The sequence below is a fragment of the Dermacentor variabilis genome, chromosome 11 (assembly GCF_050947875.1).
Source record: "Dermacentor variabilis isolate Ectoservices chromosome 11, ASM5094787v1, whole genome shotgun sequence".
Lineage (NCBI taxonomy): Eukaryota > Metazoa > Arthropoda > Arachnida > Ixodida > Ixodidae > Dermacentor > Dermacentor variabilis.
In genome coordinates this window covers 17,721,856-17,741,473 of record NC_134578.1, presented here as the reverse complement: position 1 = coordinate 17,741,473, position 19,618 = coordinate 17,721,856, and the positions used below count along the sequence as shown (strand labels likewise).

At 46.4% G+C, this 19,618-nt stretch overlaps 1 protein-coding gene across 1 annotated transcript in view; it reads left to right on the top strand.

Moving 5' to 3' along the window:
- Window positions 1–324: 324 nt before the first annotated feature.
- Window positions 325–19,618, top strand: part of Tmem63 (transmembrane protein 63) — a 35,437-nt gene continuing 16,143 nt past the window's right edge. Inside the window, exons 1-11 of the mRNA XM_075674256.1 lie at window positions 325–507; window positions 2,692–2,774; window positions 4,287–4,374; window positions 4,973–5,010; window positions 6,791–6,930; window positions 8,669–8,720; window positions 12,311–12,422; window positions 13,875–13,948; window positions 17,441–17,521; window positions 18,350–18,476; window positions 19,112–19,245. Of these exons, the coding sequence (XP_075530371.1) occupies window positions 349–507; window positions 2,692–2,774; window positions 4,287–4,374; window positions 4,973–5,010; window positions 6,791–6,930; window positions 8,669–8,720; window positions 12,311–12,422; window positions 13,875–13,948; window positions 17,441–17,521; window positions 18,350–18,476; window positions 19,112–19,245 (1,088 nt within the window). The 5' untranslated portion in view covers window positions 325–348. The remainder of the gene's footprint in view (window positions 508–2,691; window positions 2,775–4,286; window positions 4,375–4,972; window positions 5,011–6,790; window positions 6,931–8,668; window positions 8,721–12,310; window positions 12,423–13,874; window positions 13,949–17,440; window positions 17,522–18,349; window positions 18,477–19,111; window positions 19,246–19,618) is intronic.

Here is a 19,618-nt window from a genome sequence, read left to right as displayed (position 1 = left end):
TGTCCAATTATTTTGAGATTGGAAGGACGCTCTGTTTCCATTTTATTTTCAGTGACTGCTTATCTTTTGTCGCTTGACGGACCCCGCAACCTCCAGAACACTATAGAATTTCTATTCCTTTGATGGTATTGCTTTGTTAGCCCACACTGCAACGCTAAACAGGTGCACTCGACTACTGTGCTTCTAAGAGACTAAACAGCGCACCCGTCGTTGTGAGGCACGCTTGTAGAGAGATTTCATAGTAACACACCGAGACGAGCATGCCTAAAAGTTTGCAATTGCCTGTGTTTTATCAGCCTTTCTTTTTTCTTTCACAGCCATCGAGTAAGCATTTATCGTGACCCGAAGATGACTCACAAGCCCTGGCAAAGCGACGAGTTCGTCCTCTTCGAGGAGAGGCAGGCTATCAAGTGCAAGTTCTTCAAGAAGGGCAACTTCACCGTCACGCTTGCTCCCGGCTACCAGGGCATTCCCGAGAACCTCGTCATCAACCTCGTCATGTGGGTGGTAAGTGAAGCGCTCGTTCTTGGCAGCACTTTCCTTGCCCATCCTGCAAATATTGATTTCCAAGGGCTTGTCCTTGTCTCGTCATCCGGTGTTCCTTTGTTCGCGCTATCTTTCTCCACAATAAACTTGACGTACCAACTTGCCAGATACGATGCCCTTTTTATTTAGTTCTGAAGTAGAGTACTCAGAAATAAGTTGTGAAAGACTCGGATGTAGCAACTTCGTTGCGAAATGCCCGGATGTAGTAACTTTCTTGTTACAATAACCACCACTTTTGACGATATAATCGCGTGATTCCCATGGCAAAGAAATCCTGATATATTGAACCACAAATATTACTGAATTCGTTATAATAAACTTGTAATAGTAAACTTCGGACCAATTTGAGCAGCGGGAAATATTTACCGCTCACTTATGTAAGCTTTGACCACCAACATACATTTAATACATTCCGCCCCCGTGTGTATGCAGCCGCCCCGGCCTTGAATTAAATCGTTTAGCTTTTAAGTACTAGTATCGATACTAGCCGAGCTGGTTATCTTGCTTCGAGTTTTGTCGACAGGTGCCAAAATAACGTTCATTATGGCTATATAACTTAAAGAACAATTACAACCAGGACGCAAGGCGCCATGTTGTGACATGCCACATGTAACATGATACCTGGTATCGCAGTTACACGTAAACTGACCGCAGTAAAATTTGTTATAGCGGGTTAGGCGTAACTGCATCGCATCACATCCTGATGCACATCGGCGACGACGCCTGGCTTCGCTGTCGCCTATGTATTGCGCCTGCAAAACTTACAATGATTGGTATCACCCCCCATCTGTCTCAGAAAAAAAAAAATAAGGCCTCTTCACGTAACATTGCAAATTAAAGAAACTGAGCGATAGCAAGTTAGGTCTCTTTCTTTTTTAGACGGTGCTGTTCAACGAGCTCTTGCTTATCACTCTTGCATTGGGTTGCTGTCGACCAGCTTGTGCTATCTAGACGTAGATGTACTACAAGTCATGACGAAGCGTCTAATTGCTGCTGCGTTGTACGGTGCGAGTGGGCGTGAAATGGAGCGCAGATACCGCTACGAAGTTGGCGCGGTGACCGCTAGAAGCCGCCACTGGCGTTCGTCGCAGTGGTAATATTTCGGCGGTAGAGAAGTCCATCTCTAATAGCGACATGCGGTGCTTGACGGCGGAGCGCACGAGACAGCGGTAGTGCGACAGGATTCTTCAGAAGGTTCAGAAAAGTGGCTATTCTTGTGATTCTTTTACTGCTCTGAAACGAAGTCGGGGATGTGCAAAGGCAGCAGAGTGGGCGTCAGGGATGAAACGTTGTCGACGTTGTGTAGCATCGGCGATCGTGTTAAAGCATCGGCGTAGGAATTTTTGCGCACGGAGTGGTAGACAACCCGGATGTTGTGTTCCTGTAGACGTAGGGCCCATCGCGCGAGGTGGCCAGACGACTCGGCCAGACGACACTGCCAGAGTGTTTCACTTAGTATTTTTTTTTTGGTAGTCGAGTCAGTCGAGTTCTGAGTGGGTTGCTTTACTAAACAGTCATGTAGCATTTTTATCTTTTACGCCACGCCCTGTGTTGTTTTCTTCGCAACGGTTCCCTTCGCATGTGTCTACGGCATGCAAGTCCTTCAGCAGCTTTCCCCCCCACATTTTCTTATCTTTTCGCGGCAGTAATTTATTGAGCGTTTTTGGAAGCTAGTTACGCAGCAGCCATTTTCTCTTCGAAAGCTTGTTTACAACCAGTTTCTAAAGTGGTTGAGAGGCTATTCGCGCAATTTTTAATGCCAATTAGTTAACTTGTGCTTAAAATTGATCCTTTGTTCCTGATGGCCGGTAAGCTGCCTTTTTTTGCGCTAGTCAGCACAGGCGCGGTACCTGACTAAAGCAGAATAAACAATCATCCTGTGAATATATGCATCTTGGTTTGACTATCGGATATCCAATTCAATATTCGATACTTAATATTTTGTACTATTACGTTCTATATAGTATTGTATGCTATTCGATTCGTATTGGAGAAAGTTTGATATTGCCCCCCCCCCTCTTATCTATGTTTAAATAATGCAGCTTTCTAGGGGGCTCTCTGTAGAGTGAGCACCACAATACATGATAATTGTCAAATAATGGCAATGCTCACGTATAAGCAAAGCGATTCTACTTCATATTTCAGGGCCTGATCACTCTGTACAGCGTACTGAACCGAACTGCGAAGAACTACAGCAGGCTGGCCTTACTACACAAGGATGACCAGAAGTAAGAAGTGCCCTACCGTTCTCATGCATATACGGATAGATGCTCATTTTTGGCCGCCGAGAATAAATTCCTCGCACATCTGCTGCAATACTATGCTTCATCGCAGACAGTCAGCGATTTTGAATATTCGAAGAATATGCGAAATATATTCGTATTCCAAAATATTGGCTATTCGATTCCAATACCAAATCGATATAGGGCACCGTTCGATTCATTATACAAGAGCTTAGAATATTCACACACCCGTGATCCTTCCTATGTCCTCTTCTTTTCTGCTGTTACTTGTAATAATTTTTCATTGGTCCAATTTGTGCTTATATGTGCGTGCGTTTTTGTTAAGTTTCTTTAATTTCGTTTATATCCCTTGTCTATATTTGTATTTTGTCTATATATTGTCTATATTTGCCTACATTTGTATATTTGTTTATATCCTTGAGTCCCCCATACTCAGAACCTCGTAAAGTTATGGCCCTGTAAATTAAGGCCCTGTAAGTTCTTTGTGAATAAGCTAAATCTTACGTCTAGATATAAGAAATTCTCCCGCCACTCAATAAACCCGATCAACCTTCACCGTAACAAGAGAAAGGAAGCAATCGAGAGATTTTAACTGTCCGTAAACTTATAGATATAGTTCACAGCTGTGCTGATTGAGCCAGTTTTGTGACGCTGACGTCCGCAGGAGCACGTATGGTGACAAAAAAGCAAGCGTACAAAATAAAGACCCAGGTAAAAATGAAGAGGGTGGTGCAAACTCCGGTGTAAGTGCTGGCGGTCTTTGTTTTAGACGCCTGCCCTTTTCTTAGCAGTAATACCTACCAACTTCCTCAACCTCTTGTCAATGCAAAAGCACACAGAACTACAAGCGCAGTGACCATGTTCTATCTATCTGCTGGTGTAAGGACGTTGCCAGCAGCACTCATTAGCGTGCAGTGGAACATTTTTTTCTTTAATTTGTGCGAAAACAACGGCGCAGCACAAGAACGTCTCTAAAACGTTGTAATTGAAGCAACCATCACAACATGGCGCTGCCAGCGGCTGCTGCCTTTGTCTAGGTCTACGATGTTCCGATATGCCGTTACCGGTGATAACTCTACGGACAGGCTAGCTTTTGAGATATTCGGGTCGTTTGTAAACGTATTATCATTTTCGAAATATCGCGGCAACGTTGACAGCCGCACCTCGTGACGCAGATTTTAGTCAGAGAGCACACAAAGTCAACAATGCACTTAATTGTCATGGTGTACTTACTTGCTGGTATCTACAGCATCGGTAGCGACATAATCGTTCGCATGCACTCCTTTTGTAGTTTTCATTCAAACAGAGCATTCACGAACACGGAAACATTTTAAACGAGCTGTATAGTTGTTCAAGGCGTCGCAAGATGTCGTCGCGAGCGTTGGATAATGGCGTCCATGGCTTAGGTAACCCGGCATTCCGTCAAACGTGCGACGTTACGGACAAGCTGTAAGTATCTGTTATCTGATAAGTACTGATCTTTCGTTTCCGTTCAAGGTGGTCTCAGCTCATATACGGAAACAGAAGCGACCCGCAGGACGATGAGAGCCTCGAGTCCTTAGAGACGGTCATCCGACACGAAACAGTAAGTGCCCACCAAGCTACGATGAAATGACCCACCGTTAGGAAGTTTCGTCATGACAGGGAATGTTGCGTGCGCTTAACGCAAACGTCATTTTGTACAAAGAGACCCGCGTGATATGGGCACTTTCATTGTGCGCTGTAAGTTACTGCAATAAATTTCGTCTCGACTGCTGGAAGCTGGTACATGCGCGTTACTATTTGTTACACGGGTCACGTGAGTTTCCCCAAAAGCTTCATTCGTGAGCTTTGGCCGCTTTGGGCATGATAGCTGGTGCAGTACACAGTACTGCGATATTTTCATTGCGGTTCCGAGTTAGAATGATAAACTTCACGCTTTTCTACAACTACTTTATTTCTGGCAGTTTTCGTTGAAGGCAAAAATCTAAAGATTGCGGCCGACAGGAGGTATAATTAAACTCTTGGGAGTAGCGCAAGCCCCATCGATATCGATATAGTGCGTATCGAGAAAAGCTTTTCCGTTTCCACATGTATAACATCGGACCTTTCGAGGCGAAGTTGCCTCTCAAGAATGTGCTTCTCTGTTCTGCCTATTGTGCATTGTTAGCCCTTTAGTAAACATAACCTTTCTTGCATTTCAGGGCTTGCTCAGCTGGGTGTGGTCCATTTTCTTGATCAAGTGAGTTCGTCGGTGCCTGGTTGTATGCACGTCTCTATATTGCGCAGGGCAACGTTCTGACTGGTGTTGCAGAAGTCTCTGTTGCCAGTCTCCGAGCTCTATGATATCGGCCAACGGAGGCCCCAATAGAACACCTGACATTATAATAAAGCGGATAGCGCAGGATATCCAGGGCACCCTAGGAGCTGCGGGAGGATCAAAGCTGTAACTAGCGTGGACCCAACCCACTGACCACCCTAGTTCCAGCTTTGGTGTCCCCGGTGTCATTTTGGTCTCCTGGAAGTGCACTAAGTAGGGCACGTCGTTTACAAATTATACTTGCACATATTCTCACTTCCCTGGCTGCCTTCGATTTGCTTCTGCGGCACCAGTCACATTCTTCAGGCGCGTAATGTGGGGTTTGGGACAGTGTACGCAACAACAAAAAAAAAGCGCTCCGGAATTCTGCAACACCAGTCGGTGCCTTGCCGTGTGCAGTTGCACTGCCGCTCGAGCGCTATTGAGTGCCATCCCTCCGCGGCGTGTGCCTTTAGTACAGTGTGTTACACGTTCGTAGTATTTTTCTTGCCGGACTTGCCACCTTGTTTACGGCAAGTTACGGTAGTTACGGCAAACTGCACTCGCGGTGCATTAAGTTCGATAGCTAGTATAACAGTGCTGCTCCATCAGTTTTGCACGCAGTGAAATGAACTTTTGTTACCATTTAGGCTGAGGCACGGCACTGTCGTCTTATGACAGGTGATCCCTTAGTCCATCGTCACGTCGCATGTGCACTTAGTAACCACGTAACTGGAGCCAAACTTCAAAGATATGCAAATGCCACGCAGCTGGACGGAACAAAGGTAATGTTGCTTGCCGTCGCTTGGACATACTCAAGATTCCAAGGCGGCCGCATTTCGATGGGGGCGGAATGCGAAAACATCCGCGTAGTTTGATTTAGGCCCACTTTAAAGAACCCCAGGTGGTCCAAATTCGACCGGACCAAGGTCATGTTGCTTTCCGTCGCATGGAGATAATCAGATTGCATCTTGGATTCCGCCTGATTAGATAAGTCTAATCAATTAATTACTTCTGAAATATTATAATTCGATGAAAAGTGCCAATGAGAAAATTGTAGAGCAACATGAGAAACTCCCGACAAAGCTTTCAGCTGCTCAATGCGTGCTACATAAAAAATGTGTTTTTCCGAACATGAAAGAGTCCCACTAATACATGCAAAATTACCGCGCGATGGACGCTCGAGGCACTTTGTATGTATCCGCGGGCCCCTTTCGCGCTCGGAAAAACAGTTTTATGTTGCACCTTCTGAGCAACAAAAAGCTGTATCGGGAGTTTTTCATGTTGCTCTACAATTTTCTCATCGCCACTTTTCATCTAAATAAATATCTCAGAAGTTAATTAATTGATTAGACTAATTATCTAATTAGGCAGAATTAACATATGATCTTGAGTATCTCCAAGCGACGGCAAGCAACATGCCCTTGGTTCCGTCTTGCTACGTGGGATTTGCATATTTTTAATGTTTGGCTCAAGTTACGCGAAACACCCTGTATAATATCAAAACGAGATCACTTAACGCATTAACTGAACCTACAAAAACGTATGCCAGTGAGCACGAAAGAAAGAGTAGTGCAAAATTGTCAGGTGTACTGTTTGTTATCGCGCATCAAAATGTGTATATCTGAGCACCGCTCATCCGTCATGTCGCTTGCTCCGAGCTTCCTTGACCGAGCACATGCGTAAAAAGAGAAACTTGAGAATTCCCGTTCGCGATGTACAGGGACCGGCACATCCTGAAGAAGAACGGACCGGACGCCGTGCAGTACCTCACCTTCCAGCGGCACATCATCGTCCTCGTGCTCATCGTGTGCCTCTTCTGCGTCGGCCTCATCCTGCCCATACACGTGTTCGGAGACATAGGTGAGGCATGCTGGAGTAACTTAACGTGGGGCCGGCCGCCTGACAGCGGTATACTATAAAATCACACCTTTAAAAAGTGAATAAGGGTGTAACCCACCCTTACGCCCTGTATTGGGTGTAAGGGGGAGAAATAAAGAATGATTTGAGAAAGGGTGTAAATCTATCATGAATACCACCCTTACTCCCTTTTTGGGTGCAAGTGTGTGAAATAGAGACCGATTGAAAACGGGCGTAAATCGATTTACAACTCCCACGCTTACACCCTTTTTTGGATGTAAGGGTGTGAAATAGAGACATGTTTACACCCTTATTAACTTTTAAATGTGTAAATTATTTTGCAGTGTATGCAGCGGCGTTTACATATATGTCGCATCGCAATTCTAGCGCATTGCATCCACGTGAACGCTGGTAACGCGCTAGAAAAGCGAATCGCACCAGATGCGACAGTTGAGGGTATTTTCGAGGAGGGTTGAGTCCTCTCGCGCGGCGAATGCAAACGCTGGCGTATCGCATTGAGGGTTAGAGACGGCGGCCGCCGTGTTCCCCTCGCCTGCGGAACACAAATCGCACGAAATAGATCCCAGCTGGAATCTGACAAAGGCAAACGAGCCACACCGTAAGCGCTGTCGCGTAGCGATTACCGTGATGTACCGAAGGATCTCGCACGATACAGTCACATTCATGTAGACATCGCCATTGGCTTTTGATGCTTAGAAATTTTTGTCATTTCTCCGACGAATTCGTGTTACAATACGAGGCAAGTGTGAAAAAAAAGTGGCAGGTAGCTTTCAGCTACGTAGATGCTTAGGGCTACGTAACCGTATGGCACACATGCGAGACACACTACTTGAAATGGCGCTGTTAAGAAGTCCACGTTTGATTCGATAGAATTGTACGGATCATGCGAGGGCACTCGTTGTGGGTTATCAGAAACAGCTGGGAGTGGGGAGGAGAGGCGCACAGATGAAAAGAAATAAAAATAGCTCAACATGCTAGTAGGAAGTCCCTCGAGCGTCGTAGATACGTTGTTTGGAAAAGACGAGGACAGAAAGCGAAGAAGCAGTTCATGCAAAGGCAGGGACTCTGAGGAAACAACGTCAATAGGAGGGAACGAAGCGACGCGAAGACGTTCATTCGGTGTGACCCTGTGATCTTCTGGGCATCATCGAATGATAAAAACCGCAAATGCTATCGCATTACATCGCTCCTAGATAGCATGAGGGGTCCGTGAATTTCTTCTAATGGGTGAAGTAAAAAGCATTGTTTTACTTACCATACGACGTAAGTGTGAAAACAAATGCAGTATCTGTGAGTCAGGTTATACTTTATAAAATATCTAGGTTGCATATATTTGTTTATTATTAATTCATTTAGTTAGTTTTTGGCATGTAATATCAACCCATGCATTGCGAATGCATCAAATTAAGATGGCGTCTGCCTCTTCTCGTGATACTTTATAGATCTGGTCCGTCGCTAGCTTGCGGTCTGTTTAGACCACTAATATACTGTGGAGGAGTCGCTCGCTTTCATAGCCTGCAAATGTTGTACGCGAGCAAAGGCGTGCAACATTCAACTCCAACCATGTACGCTGTGGCTTCATTTCCCTGGACACAAGCTGTATCACGCTGGAGGGAGTGCACACAATCAGCCTGATAGACAAGCGCCTGCTTCAGAATGTGCATTACCAACCACTAGCTACGGTCATGGCTTGAGCATGTTGCTTTCGTTTTCTTTGTAGAAGGGGACGCCAGGAAGTTTGTCCATACAACCCTCAACAACATGGATCCAAAGTAAGCCTGCAATTTTTCACCGCTCATAATGACTTGGTTGTTTAATAGACGCGCAAGTACCAGGGTCTGATTGCACTGCGAAGATAGGAAAGTGACCAGCCGGCATTTTCTGAAAACCACGCAACACTGCCTGTTTACGATATCGAATGAATGTTTCGCATCATGCGGCTTGCTCGAAACTGCTTATGGGGCCATTCCACGCCAACTGGCCCAACCCGTGGCGCTCGAGCAATATCCGCTTCTTTCATAAAATTACAAAATACAATTGCACGTATATAAGCATTGCTTTCACAGTATTTTCCCAAACTATTTTGAGAGCAATAATTTTTCGCGCCCTTCAGGGCCATTTGAGTTTCACGAAACGGTGAAAAACCAGTTGCGAAACGAAAATTCGCTAAAAATCGACCGTGTCGCGGATTCTTTAAAACTTTGCGTTCTTGCGCTGTCTGAACACCTTGTTTCATCAAAAAATTGTTTCACAAGATGGTTTTATGTCATTCAATCCTAAGCACCGAGGTAAATATGCGCAATTTATAGCGTTTTGGGGAAATTTTTCACAAGAAACGGTCATGGAAGGTTACGTGAAATATTTTAATAGAACTGTCCCTAAAACTTACTATCCTCTAAAATTTTATATTCGCCGATACGCTGCGCCCAGGTTCCAAAATAAAAACCTGACTTTGGCAGGTGTGCTATTATAGCTTATAGTTAGAGCTTGATATCGCACAAAGGTGATCCAAGGCAAAATACGCAGAAAAGCAGATGATTGAGAAGCGTAACAACTTCGCCCGCATAAATATTAATCGAATAAATTTAGCGTTTTCACCGAGAAAAACAAAATTTTGAATTTGAGTCCCACTATTGCACTATTTTAGTTCGCGCTTCGACTTCACCTCGTAGCACTTCGATGGAAATCACACACTGAATTTGCTGCTTAAAAAGAAATGGGTGAGGTACCCCCAGCATATTGTTTCCAGTTCTTTTCTTTCGTACTATATTCTTTGTATAATATACATATATAAACGCGATAACAATCACAGTCAAAAATATAACAATTATATTGACTTTAGCACCTCAATGCCCAAAATAATAAACAGCTGTACTTATTAGTTTCTTCGGGCTTGACGTACAAAGGCCCTCTGCTGCGTGTCTCAACAAGAACTTTGTCGACTACTGTCCACCTGGCTCCAACTAGCTGGAATAATAGCAGAGACATATCCAAGAACTAGTGAAATGTGTTCACTAAAGCTGCCTATCAACTATATTCACCAAATGTATTCCTCCTCTTTTGCTGGCCTCACGGTTGCTGAACTTGTGCAGTGCAAGCGGTGCTCCCAGCTGACGCTCATGAAACCGATTTGAGGCCCGCTCCATACCACTTCACGATTGCGTGATCGCATATGTAGACTTCCAGTTGCACGGAAGTGCACGATGTCGATCTACCTTAAGTATAGGCATGCCTTCAGAAATGGGCATGGGCAGGACATGTAATGAGGAGGGAAGATAACCGATGATCATTAAGGGTTACGGACTGGATCCCAAGGGAAGGGAAGCGTAGCAGGGGGCGGCAGAAAGTTAGGTGGGCGGATGAGATTAAGAAGTTTGCAGGGATGAAATGGCCACAATTAGTACATGACTGGGGTTGTTAGAGAAGTGTGGGAGAGGCCTTTGCCCTGCAGTGGGCGTAACCAGGATGATGATGATGATGATGATGATGATGATGATGATGCGTTCAGCATTTAAATTCGTACGAAACACTGGCGATCGCGGCTTTGATTGCGCTCCGCACACAATCCCATCTGCACAATCCTGGTTTGTGTTTCCCGCTAATATGCCATGAGGTAAAGTGGAAGTTCGAGCCAAAATATTGCAATGGGGGGACTCGAATTCAAAAAAAAAAAATTTCTCGGTGAAAATGCAAATTACTTCGATTAAACTTTCCGGGGCGAAAGTAGCTTTTCTTCTCAACTGTGTGCGCTTTCCTGCGTACTTTTCCATCGACCACCTTATGTGTTGCCTAAACACGGGCTAAAATGGCATTTTTGCCAAAGTCAGGTTCTTATTTTACAACCTTGGCGGAAACTAACGGCGAAAACAAAATTTTATGAGACAGTAAATTTTAGGGGCAGTTATATAAAAATAAATCCATGTTTCCTTCCGTGACCGTTCATTTGGGAGAAATTTCTCGAAAACGCTATAATTTGCGCATATTTACCTCGGTGCTAAGGATTGAAAGACAAAAACATTTCGTGAAAATGTTTTTTATGAAACAATGTTCACACAACGCAAGAACGCAAAGTTTGAAAGAATGAACAAAGCGCCCTGTTTTCCACCGTTACGTAAAATTCAAATGGCATATACTTAGTAAAATACTCAGCAAGCAATGCTTATATACCTGTAACTGTATCTTTTAGAAAGTTCTAATTCAACGAAATGTACAGTAGACATAGCGACAGACATAGCGGAACTACTATATCGCAACAAATTACCCAAGCGCAAGAGTATTCCAAGATGCTATACATACCAGCAAGCCCGCATTGCAGCACTAATTGCTTGTTAAAGTTGCGTTACTTAATTCGACACTTGGCGGCTCGCTGTCTGATGTTCTTTTTTTTCCTTTCCCTGAGAGCATCAGCCGCTGAACTCTTATCTCACACTTATAGGAAGCATTCAAATGACGTCACGTACGCCATACTGTAGTCCTATTCACAGCTTCCATTGTGCTGCTGGAGATAAGCGGATTTAGATAACACGCAGGCTTTCACCATGCTCGCTATACTACAATATGGTGACCTCGATGACGTCAGTGCATACCCCGTATACTCTGTAAACGGCAGTGAGCGCTACGGGTCGTGTCAACCAATCACAAAAGAGATCCGCAAGAAGGAGGACCTCTTGTGCCGCATTTGATCGGCCTGCGTGCGAAGCCGACTGAACGGAAACTTCACCGCCGGATTAACAGCGCACGATGGGCGAGCACTTATGGCTTCACAGATTACGTAACCGGATATCGTTTCTGATTGGCTGACAAGATCCCCACCTTGCGCAGCGCTGCAGGGAGCTTGTAAGACGGATCACAGCTTGATAAGGACGCTGGCTTCACGCTCGCATGATGGTGAGGCGGACAAACGCGTCACTCACGGGTGTCTTCTAAGGCCGGGACGGCTGCTTTCCTTGGCATTTCAGTGTAGGTTCTCTAAGCGAAAGTGGTCGGCGTTCGATATAGCTACGCTCAAGACATTATCAGCGTCAGCTTGTTCCACGCCTGCCGTTTGTTGTTATCTCGTCGGATGACGAGCTTCAGCTCTTGTATCAAGATTAATCGTCTGACTTCGTTCGTCTAAAAAGTCATTCAGTCAAATTTTAATAATTACTCGCGTGTCTATTTATTCGATTCGTATTGATAGGTAAGAATCTTTAGTGAAGGCCATTACGAGGAACTCGCTAAATTATCGAATCTTCCTTACGTGGGAAGGGTTTAGAACGAGATTTATGAAACACCCCGTAAAATGCGAGGCGTACGTCATAAGCCAAGCCACGCTTGTAGCGAGTCCCGCACGCTAACGTCTCGTCGCAATGCCACTCGACAGCGCGTCAAGCCTGTGGGTCCACGTGATCCTCAGCTTCCTGTTCCTGCCGCTGGGCGTGCTCTTCATGCGCCACTTCTCGGCCAAGTTGCACATCCGGCCAGAAGAGAGCCGGGTAAGCGCCGCGCGCGTTTTCACTCCCCGAGGCCATTTAGATGCACGAATCATTTGTGCAGCGCATTCTTTTATAGTAGTTCTTCTTTTGTTACGATAGCAGTTATATGGACACTCCAGGCGAATTTCCGCCATTGTCGGCGTCGGTGTCGCCGTGAGGTGTCGTGTAAAATCTAAGCGCGATGAGATCGCAGCCGCGCACCGTATCCTGTTGGTGCGAGGAAAAACACGCGAGAATGAGCCGAGAAGAATGACAGCTTGGTGCGACGGCGTCGTCTTCTCGCACACGCAAGGAAGGAAGACGGAGTGCGTGCGCCGACTTCTCGCGCGCGCAAGAGAGGAAGCAGGGACATGCGCGCGATAAAGGCCCTTAAACTTCGTAAAGTAGCGACACTCTCCTCCTCCGCCTTCGCTCCTCCTCGTTTCTCCTCACGTTCACGCTCCCTCCTCGACCGTAGCGCCGCCTACACCGCTCGAGCGTAGCAACGGCGCCAACACGCGCTCCTCGCCACTCCGTAAACGCGTCTCGAGCGAAAATGGCGCTGAAGCACGAGGCGAGGGCTCACGTGATGCTATTAGGCCAATAGCGACGCGGCGTCGGCCAGAGCGCGCGAGGAGAAGGAGGTGGCATTCTTCAAAGCGTGGCGCTGCTTTACGAAGTTTAAGGGGCTTTAGCGCGTGAGCTAGCAGAGGGCAGGATAGGAGGGTATAGAGTGCGTCTCCGCTTTTACTCCAACCGCGGCTGCGCAAGACGTGGCTTAGCACGGCCGCACATGTCCTATCTTCGAGGTAATCTGCGATGGGCTCGAAGGCTAGCCGACCCCAGATAGCTGAAGGCTTTGTGTGCGCTGTGCTCTCGAGCGCCTGGTTCCCGTTGAAGCGAGAGGCAGCCACGAAGGGGAAGTCGCTTGTCGCTGCTGCCGCTTTTCATCGCACCATCCTTCCGATAGCGAGTGATCAACCGCCGTCATCGAGTGAGACGTGTTCATGTTTACTTGTGCGCGCGAGACACCGTGCTTGTTTATTTATTTTGTAAGCGAAAGTCTGAAGCAGTTTACACAGCTGATAAAACTACTAGGCTTACTGCCTATACCTGTCCAATAATTTGATGTGACAATCAATGCTACGCCTTTCGGGAGAAACTGCCACTTTCTTCCATCGTGCAAAAAATATAGAAAATTTCCGTTAACCAAGATATTCACGTATGTACTCATTTCGATTTGTATATCTTGTGTTTTCTACGTGCATTCTGTGTTTTCTGTGACAATGCTGCAACTATCGGCAAGAAAAGAAGGCACGGGGACAAGCGTTCTCTGCAACTAAGCAGCGTAGGCTTCCATCATGGTATCATTAAGCATCGTTGCTGATATTTTCTGCAGAATCTCGCATTTGTCGTTTTCAGCTAATCCGACATACCGCACAGAGAACGCTCGTTCCTTTGCCGCGCATGCAGGTCAGCCGGACCCTCATGATCGTCGGCGTTCCGCGCAAGAGCTGCCACGCCGAAGTTTTTCGGCAGCATTTCAGGTAAGCAGTTGCGTCGACTGTTTCGCAGATACCTTATGCGACAACGCGGAGCGGCATGTCTGCGTGCAGGCGTTCGGGGCTCTCTTTTAGGTATCTTCTGAAAAATATAGAACAGCGTTGTCTACGGAACCGCATAAAAAAAACGGAAAACACAAGCGCTGACTATCAACGAATGGTTTATTTACAAGAAGCAAACATTTTACACAGAAAGAAATCATAGCGTTTAAAGTTCCGAAACGGCACGGTGGGTTTGAGGCACGCCGTAGGGAAGGGCTCTGGATTAATTCCTACCACCTTGGGTTCTATAACGTGCACTCCAATCGAAGTAGACAAGCGTTTTTGCATGCCCGCTCTGTGGGAATGTGCGCTTCGCCGCCGGTATCAATCCCACGACCTCGTTCTCAGCAGCACTGAAAGGCAACTCGGCGGGTGTGCACCAGTGTTGCCAACTTAGGGGTTTGTTAGGTGCCTAACGGAAAAATTTGTTCTCTTGCAGGGGGTGGTTTTTTTAGCAGTTTTTATGTAAGTTGACAGCTTCTTGGCGGTGCAAACGTTTAGTTTTTCTTATTTTTGTTTTTCTGCGATAATTCGATACTTCACGTGTCGTAAACAATCAGTTTATCTATGTCCCCTTGTAAGTAAGAGTGAATTATCTTCATTCTCAAACGGTGTGCTTCACATTACCTCCTCTGTCTCCATGCCTCCTCTGAACTATAGCTCTATAGCAGTTTCGGCACTTGTTCGCAGTTTCATCCTTCGCCATTTCCGCAGGAGCCGGTTTAGCTCATTTTGCCTCGTGAAATGGCTGCTTGTGAAATGCGTCCAAATGTTCAGGAAGGAATAGTTACAGCAGTCCGTGCTTAGATACTTGTTGACGGAAGTTCCAGGTGACGCCAGACGAGCAAAGTGGCGCTGTCGCAAAGCAGAGCTTTCTGCAAAGCACGCAGATTGAGTCGCGCGCACTGCCACGAAGATGCATACAACGGCTGTGTGCAGCGTTTTTCTTCCGTAGACAGGCAACACTGCAAGAGGTACAAAAGATGTCTCACGTGTGACGCGCTGCTGAAGGCAGCCTCGCCGCGTTCGTCTGCGCCCAATCTGGAGTTGCGACTTCAGGCCTGAATGCTCAATGATAAATTCCGCTTCAGTTGCATGTGGCCCAAGCGCGTTGTTCGCAAGATCGGCAGGCTAGAAATCTACGGGGTCAGCGATGGCACCAACTCTGGACCCAGCCACGCCAGCGAACAAATGCACACAGATGACGAACCAAGATGAAACGGAAGACATTCTTCTGTTTTTTAATCAATACACGATAGTTGAACCTGTTTTCTGGCCAGTAAATGTAAGCATAATTTGTTTCGTTTCGTTTCACAACACGTTTCCGCACATCACATTTGCACAAAAAGTATCTTGGTTATTATTCATATATATTTTATTCCATTATGGACGAAAAGACACAGACTTCTGTCCAGTGTGATTTTCTTAACTTTGTTTAAATAGACGCAATTAAACATATTTTGAACTTTATTGTGATAGTTGTCTTTATTTAGCGGATTCTTAGGGGATTTTGGGTGCTCGTATCGCAGATTTTATTGTTTTTCAGGGTCTCGACTAGCGGGTTTTTATTACGAGTTGGCAACGCTGGTGCACACGAGAAAGGCGGGAAAATGTGTGATAGACAACGTAACATTACCATAAGCACGCGTGTCAACAGAAGACAAAAAGAAAGGCGTTCTCCTCGCACCCTCTGGTACTCGGCATAAGCAAAGATTTCGCGTCCACTCCGTGGACTGATGTCGTCATCACTTGCGCCAACCAATCGGTGCCACGTCGCATCTTCGCCACGCCTGTAATGTTGTCGCTTGAGTCAACCAATCGGAGCAGGTTACTACGTGATGATAGCTGCGCACCGTGTTGTCCGTCTTTGTTTTATTGCAATAGCAGTGGATACTCCAGGCGCATTTCTGCCATCACCGTCGCCGTAATGCTCCGTGTAAAGTCCAAGGGTGATAACATCATCAGCGTGCTCCGTAGGCTGTATGTGCGAGGGCGAGCCGACGACGGTGGCTCAATCTCGGCTGAATAAACGTACACTCGCCAACTGAAAAAAAATTCAAAACACAGATTGACGTTTCGGCGCCCAAAACAGGTGCCTTGTTCACAATGAACGTATGCATGGTGGTCTTTATCATATACGCGTCGGAAGACGTAATGCGCTTGCGTACAACTCAGGGAGGGGTCCCCGTGTCCGGTTTATCGTGTTTGTCGTGTTATCGGTATATCATGTTCTTTCCTCGCCAGACGAGTTTTCGTCAAACCCTCGACTTCATGGCTCAATGTCGAGCGCGCGAGGGAGGAAAGTGGGGAGGAAGCCCGCCGTCTTCCGTCGCGCGTAAGGCACCGGTGGTTGAGCGGGGAGTTCTACTCCGGCGGTCGCTGCGTAAGGCGCGGCTGCGTGGTTTCTATCTCGAAAGTGATCTGCGATGGGAACAGAGCGCGCCGAGTGCTGGTAGCTTCGTGTGCGCTGTGCTCTCGCCTCTTAGTTGCGTTGAAGCGAGAGGCCGCACGAAGGTCGATTCGCTCGCTGCTGCTGCCGCACTTCCTTACTCCAGCGTTTACTCCAGCGGATGAGATGTGTTCATGTTTGCCTGTGCGCGCATGACATCATACTTATTTAGTTAGTATGTATATGTTTACAAGTTATTACGGCCGATAAAACTACTATCCTTATTTCATATAGCTGTCCACTAATTTGCTATCGCAATCAATGCTTCATCTTTCGGGCGAAACTGCGGCTTTCTCTCGGAATGTCGATGCTCAACCAATTCCACTCGCGCGCAAGTTTCTATGGCAATGAAATATGTTTCTGCATATGTTGTTATTTTTAGCCAAGTACTCCACCAGAGCTGAGAGCGCTCGCTGTTTCTATTTCTCGGAGCAGATAGTGAATCGGCGCAGCTTGCTACTTGCGACTGTTACGCATTCGTCAGAACGCAGAAGAAGGAAACGAAAAAACTAATAGGTATTCGTGCTGATCGAGTGGTCTATCTTATGCCTTAACTTTGTGCGCTGTAGCAGATAAAGTGTCAACGTTATATGTTACCCAGCCCAAATTGACGTGAATGACGAGACTAGGACTGTATAATATTCAAGACCATTGTTACGCAGGAGCGGTTATCTTAAGCAGCTTTTCCCTCACTGTCACAGAAAGTGGCTGTGAGTACAGCCCAACGTAGCACGATTTGAGTGTCTTCATTCAAGCGATTATCTCACGCGACGATTCGGTCAAGTATATTTTCCGACAATAAAGTTATCTCTCTCTTCCTTGGCTCAATACCGTACAAAGGCGTGGGCTCTATTTTCGTTTTGTGTTCTATTGCACGTTAAACGTGCGCACTTACACCTTCCTCTCGCGTGTAAAAGGCCGAAGAACCAGGCTTTAATGACTTAATCACTTTTGTCTTTACAATGACTTTCCATACGGACGAGCAGGGAGGCCTACCCAGAGTGCGTCATCCAGGACATAAAGTTCGCCTACGACATCCGGGAATTGGTGGTACTAGACAGCAACAGGTATGTTTCACAGTTTTCCCCTCTTTCTACAGTTTGTGCTCGTAACGTCTTACTTTTTTAGTCCTACCATTAATATTTTCAGCGGACAGTAAGCGCGGTGCCTTGTGCCTTCTAGTTCTGTGACCTTTCGTAGTGTTGTTCGATCTTGAAGTAATATGCACCAACTAACTCACTTAGTCCCGTTATTCTTGGAACAGTTGAAATAGTGTATCTTCGCCTAGTGTGAACGATTTCAACCGTATAGTGTGTACTTTACTTTTCGTACTACCAAAAGAGAGGCTCTCACTGATAATGTGCATGCATCTTGCGAGAACTTGTCAATTTATTGATATATTTGTTTGTTTTTCAATCATTACCCATGCACATTTCATGTTCATGTTTATTCCAAAGTTATGCTTATATGCTCATCCGCAATCTGCCCGTGGATATTTCTGTAACTTCTTGCTGCCTTCTTGCTGACGCTTATTACTAATACCTACTATAAGGTACCCTATCACATCCCTTATATGTATTATAGCTAGGGATCTGCTTTTATATGCTTGCATGTAAAGGCAGATGTTGATGGTGTGACCGAGCGTTGTCGTTTGCTTCTGCTTCTTTGTGTTAGGTCCTTGTACGCTGCCTGCCCCTCGATCAGTATTCAGTATGAACGCCTACCAAATTGCTCAACTCTCTACTTTAGTGGACGATAATAAACCTTCTTGATTTCGACTGAGTGACCTACTGTACGGGGTCACACCGCTTGTCCCCACCTAATTATACCATACGCAATATACTTACCTTTATACGATTATAATAAGGAACTTTACTTTGACTTAATTATCGCAGGGAAGTGTCGACGCAAGCCCGCATGTGGTGCGAGAACCAAATCAACGCCACCGGAAAGAGGCCCAAGATGCGTCCCTACCAGTTCAGCCGGCTTTGGATCTTCGGGGACGCGTGCGGCTGCAAGATGGTGGGCTCACGAGATTATCTCAAGCGTATAGAAGCGTCGCGACGGCGCGTACAAGGCGCCTATAGCTCTCTAGTTGCGGCCTATGTCAGGCATGTGCTTCGCTGTGCGCCGTGCTACAACATTATGCACTTGTCTACATATAACATATTGCTGCTCCAGGACGATGGGAACGTTTAGGCACGTTATAGTGCGAATATATAGACGGTGGGAAGAAGCGCATTTCGTGTTTCAACGTTCGAGTGTTCCTTGTTGGTGCGCTATAGTTTAGGGCGCAGTTTAAGAAAGACCTCTTTGTGCATACCTGTAGAGGTGAAGCTAGAAGCACGGTGGCGGCACTAACAGCCTGAAACGCAAATGCGTTTCTGACTTTTGTCGTTGAGAAACACCATCACAAGATGTCGCTACCACATCATCTGCGCGGGCGTCCACATCAACTGTGCACCGGTATTTCGTAAAATGGAATACCGTGAACTCTGATTCCGTAAACTATGATATCTGTGCGGAGTTTTATGGTATTATTCATGTGTGCGCGGCCAAAGGTTTCAGTGATAGCAATAACCATTCGCGATTCCTCTCCTTCAACTCCCTCTCTCTCTCTCTCTCTCTCTCTCTCTCTCTCTCTCTCTCGCCACCAGGTGGACGCCCTGGACTACTACTCCCGCGAGGAGAGCGAATACCTGCGCGAGGTGGAGAAGGAGCGAGCCAACGCGCTCGATCGACCCGTCGGTTTCGTGTTCGTCACCTTCGAGACCGAGGAGATGGCGATGATGTAAGCGCGTGCAATGCGCGCGCGAGCCGCACGTGTGAGTGTGTACTGGGCTTGTGCGCGCGAAAAACTTTCTGTGGCAGCGAAGGGACATGTGACGATGAAACGGGCAAGTCGGAAGTGGCTCATTGTAACCAGCTGCATGGGCGAACGGGCATGGACCGCGACGCAGGGAACACAGCACTAGCGCTGCCCATCAGCTGAAACGTTATCCAGAAGAACTGGCTCAAATACGACAGCCTGGATGCAAATCAAGAACATATTTCTGGTCACATGATGAACGACGCGATGATGGGCCATAAAAGGAGGGAAACTTTATTTTCTGTGTTTTCTTTATTTTCTTTATTGACCTTATATCAGTACCCACGGCTGGTTG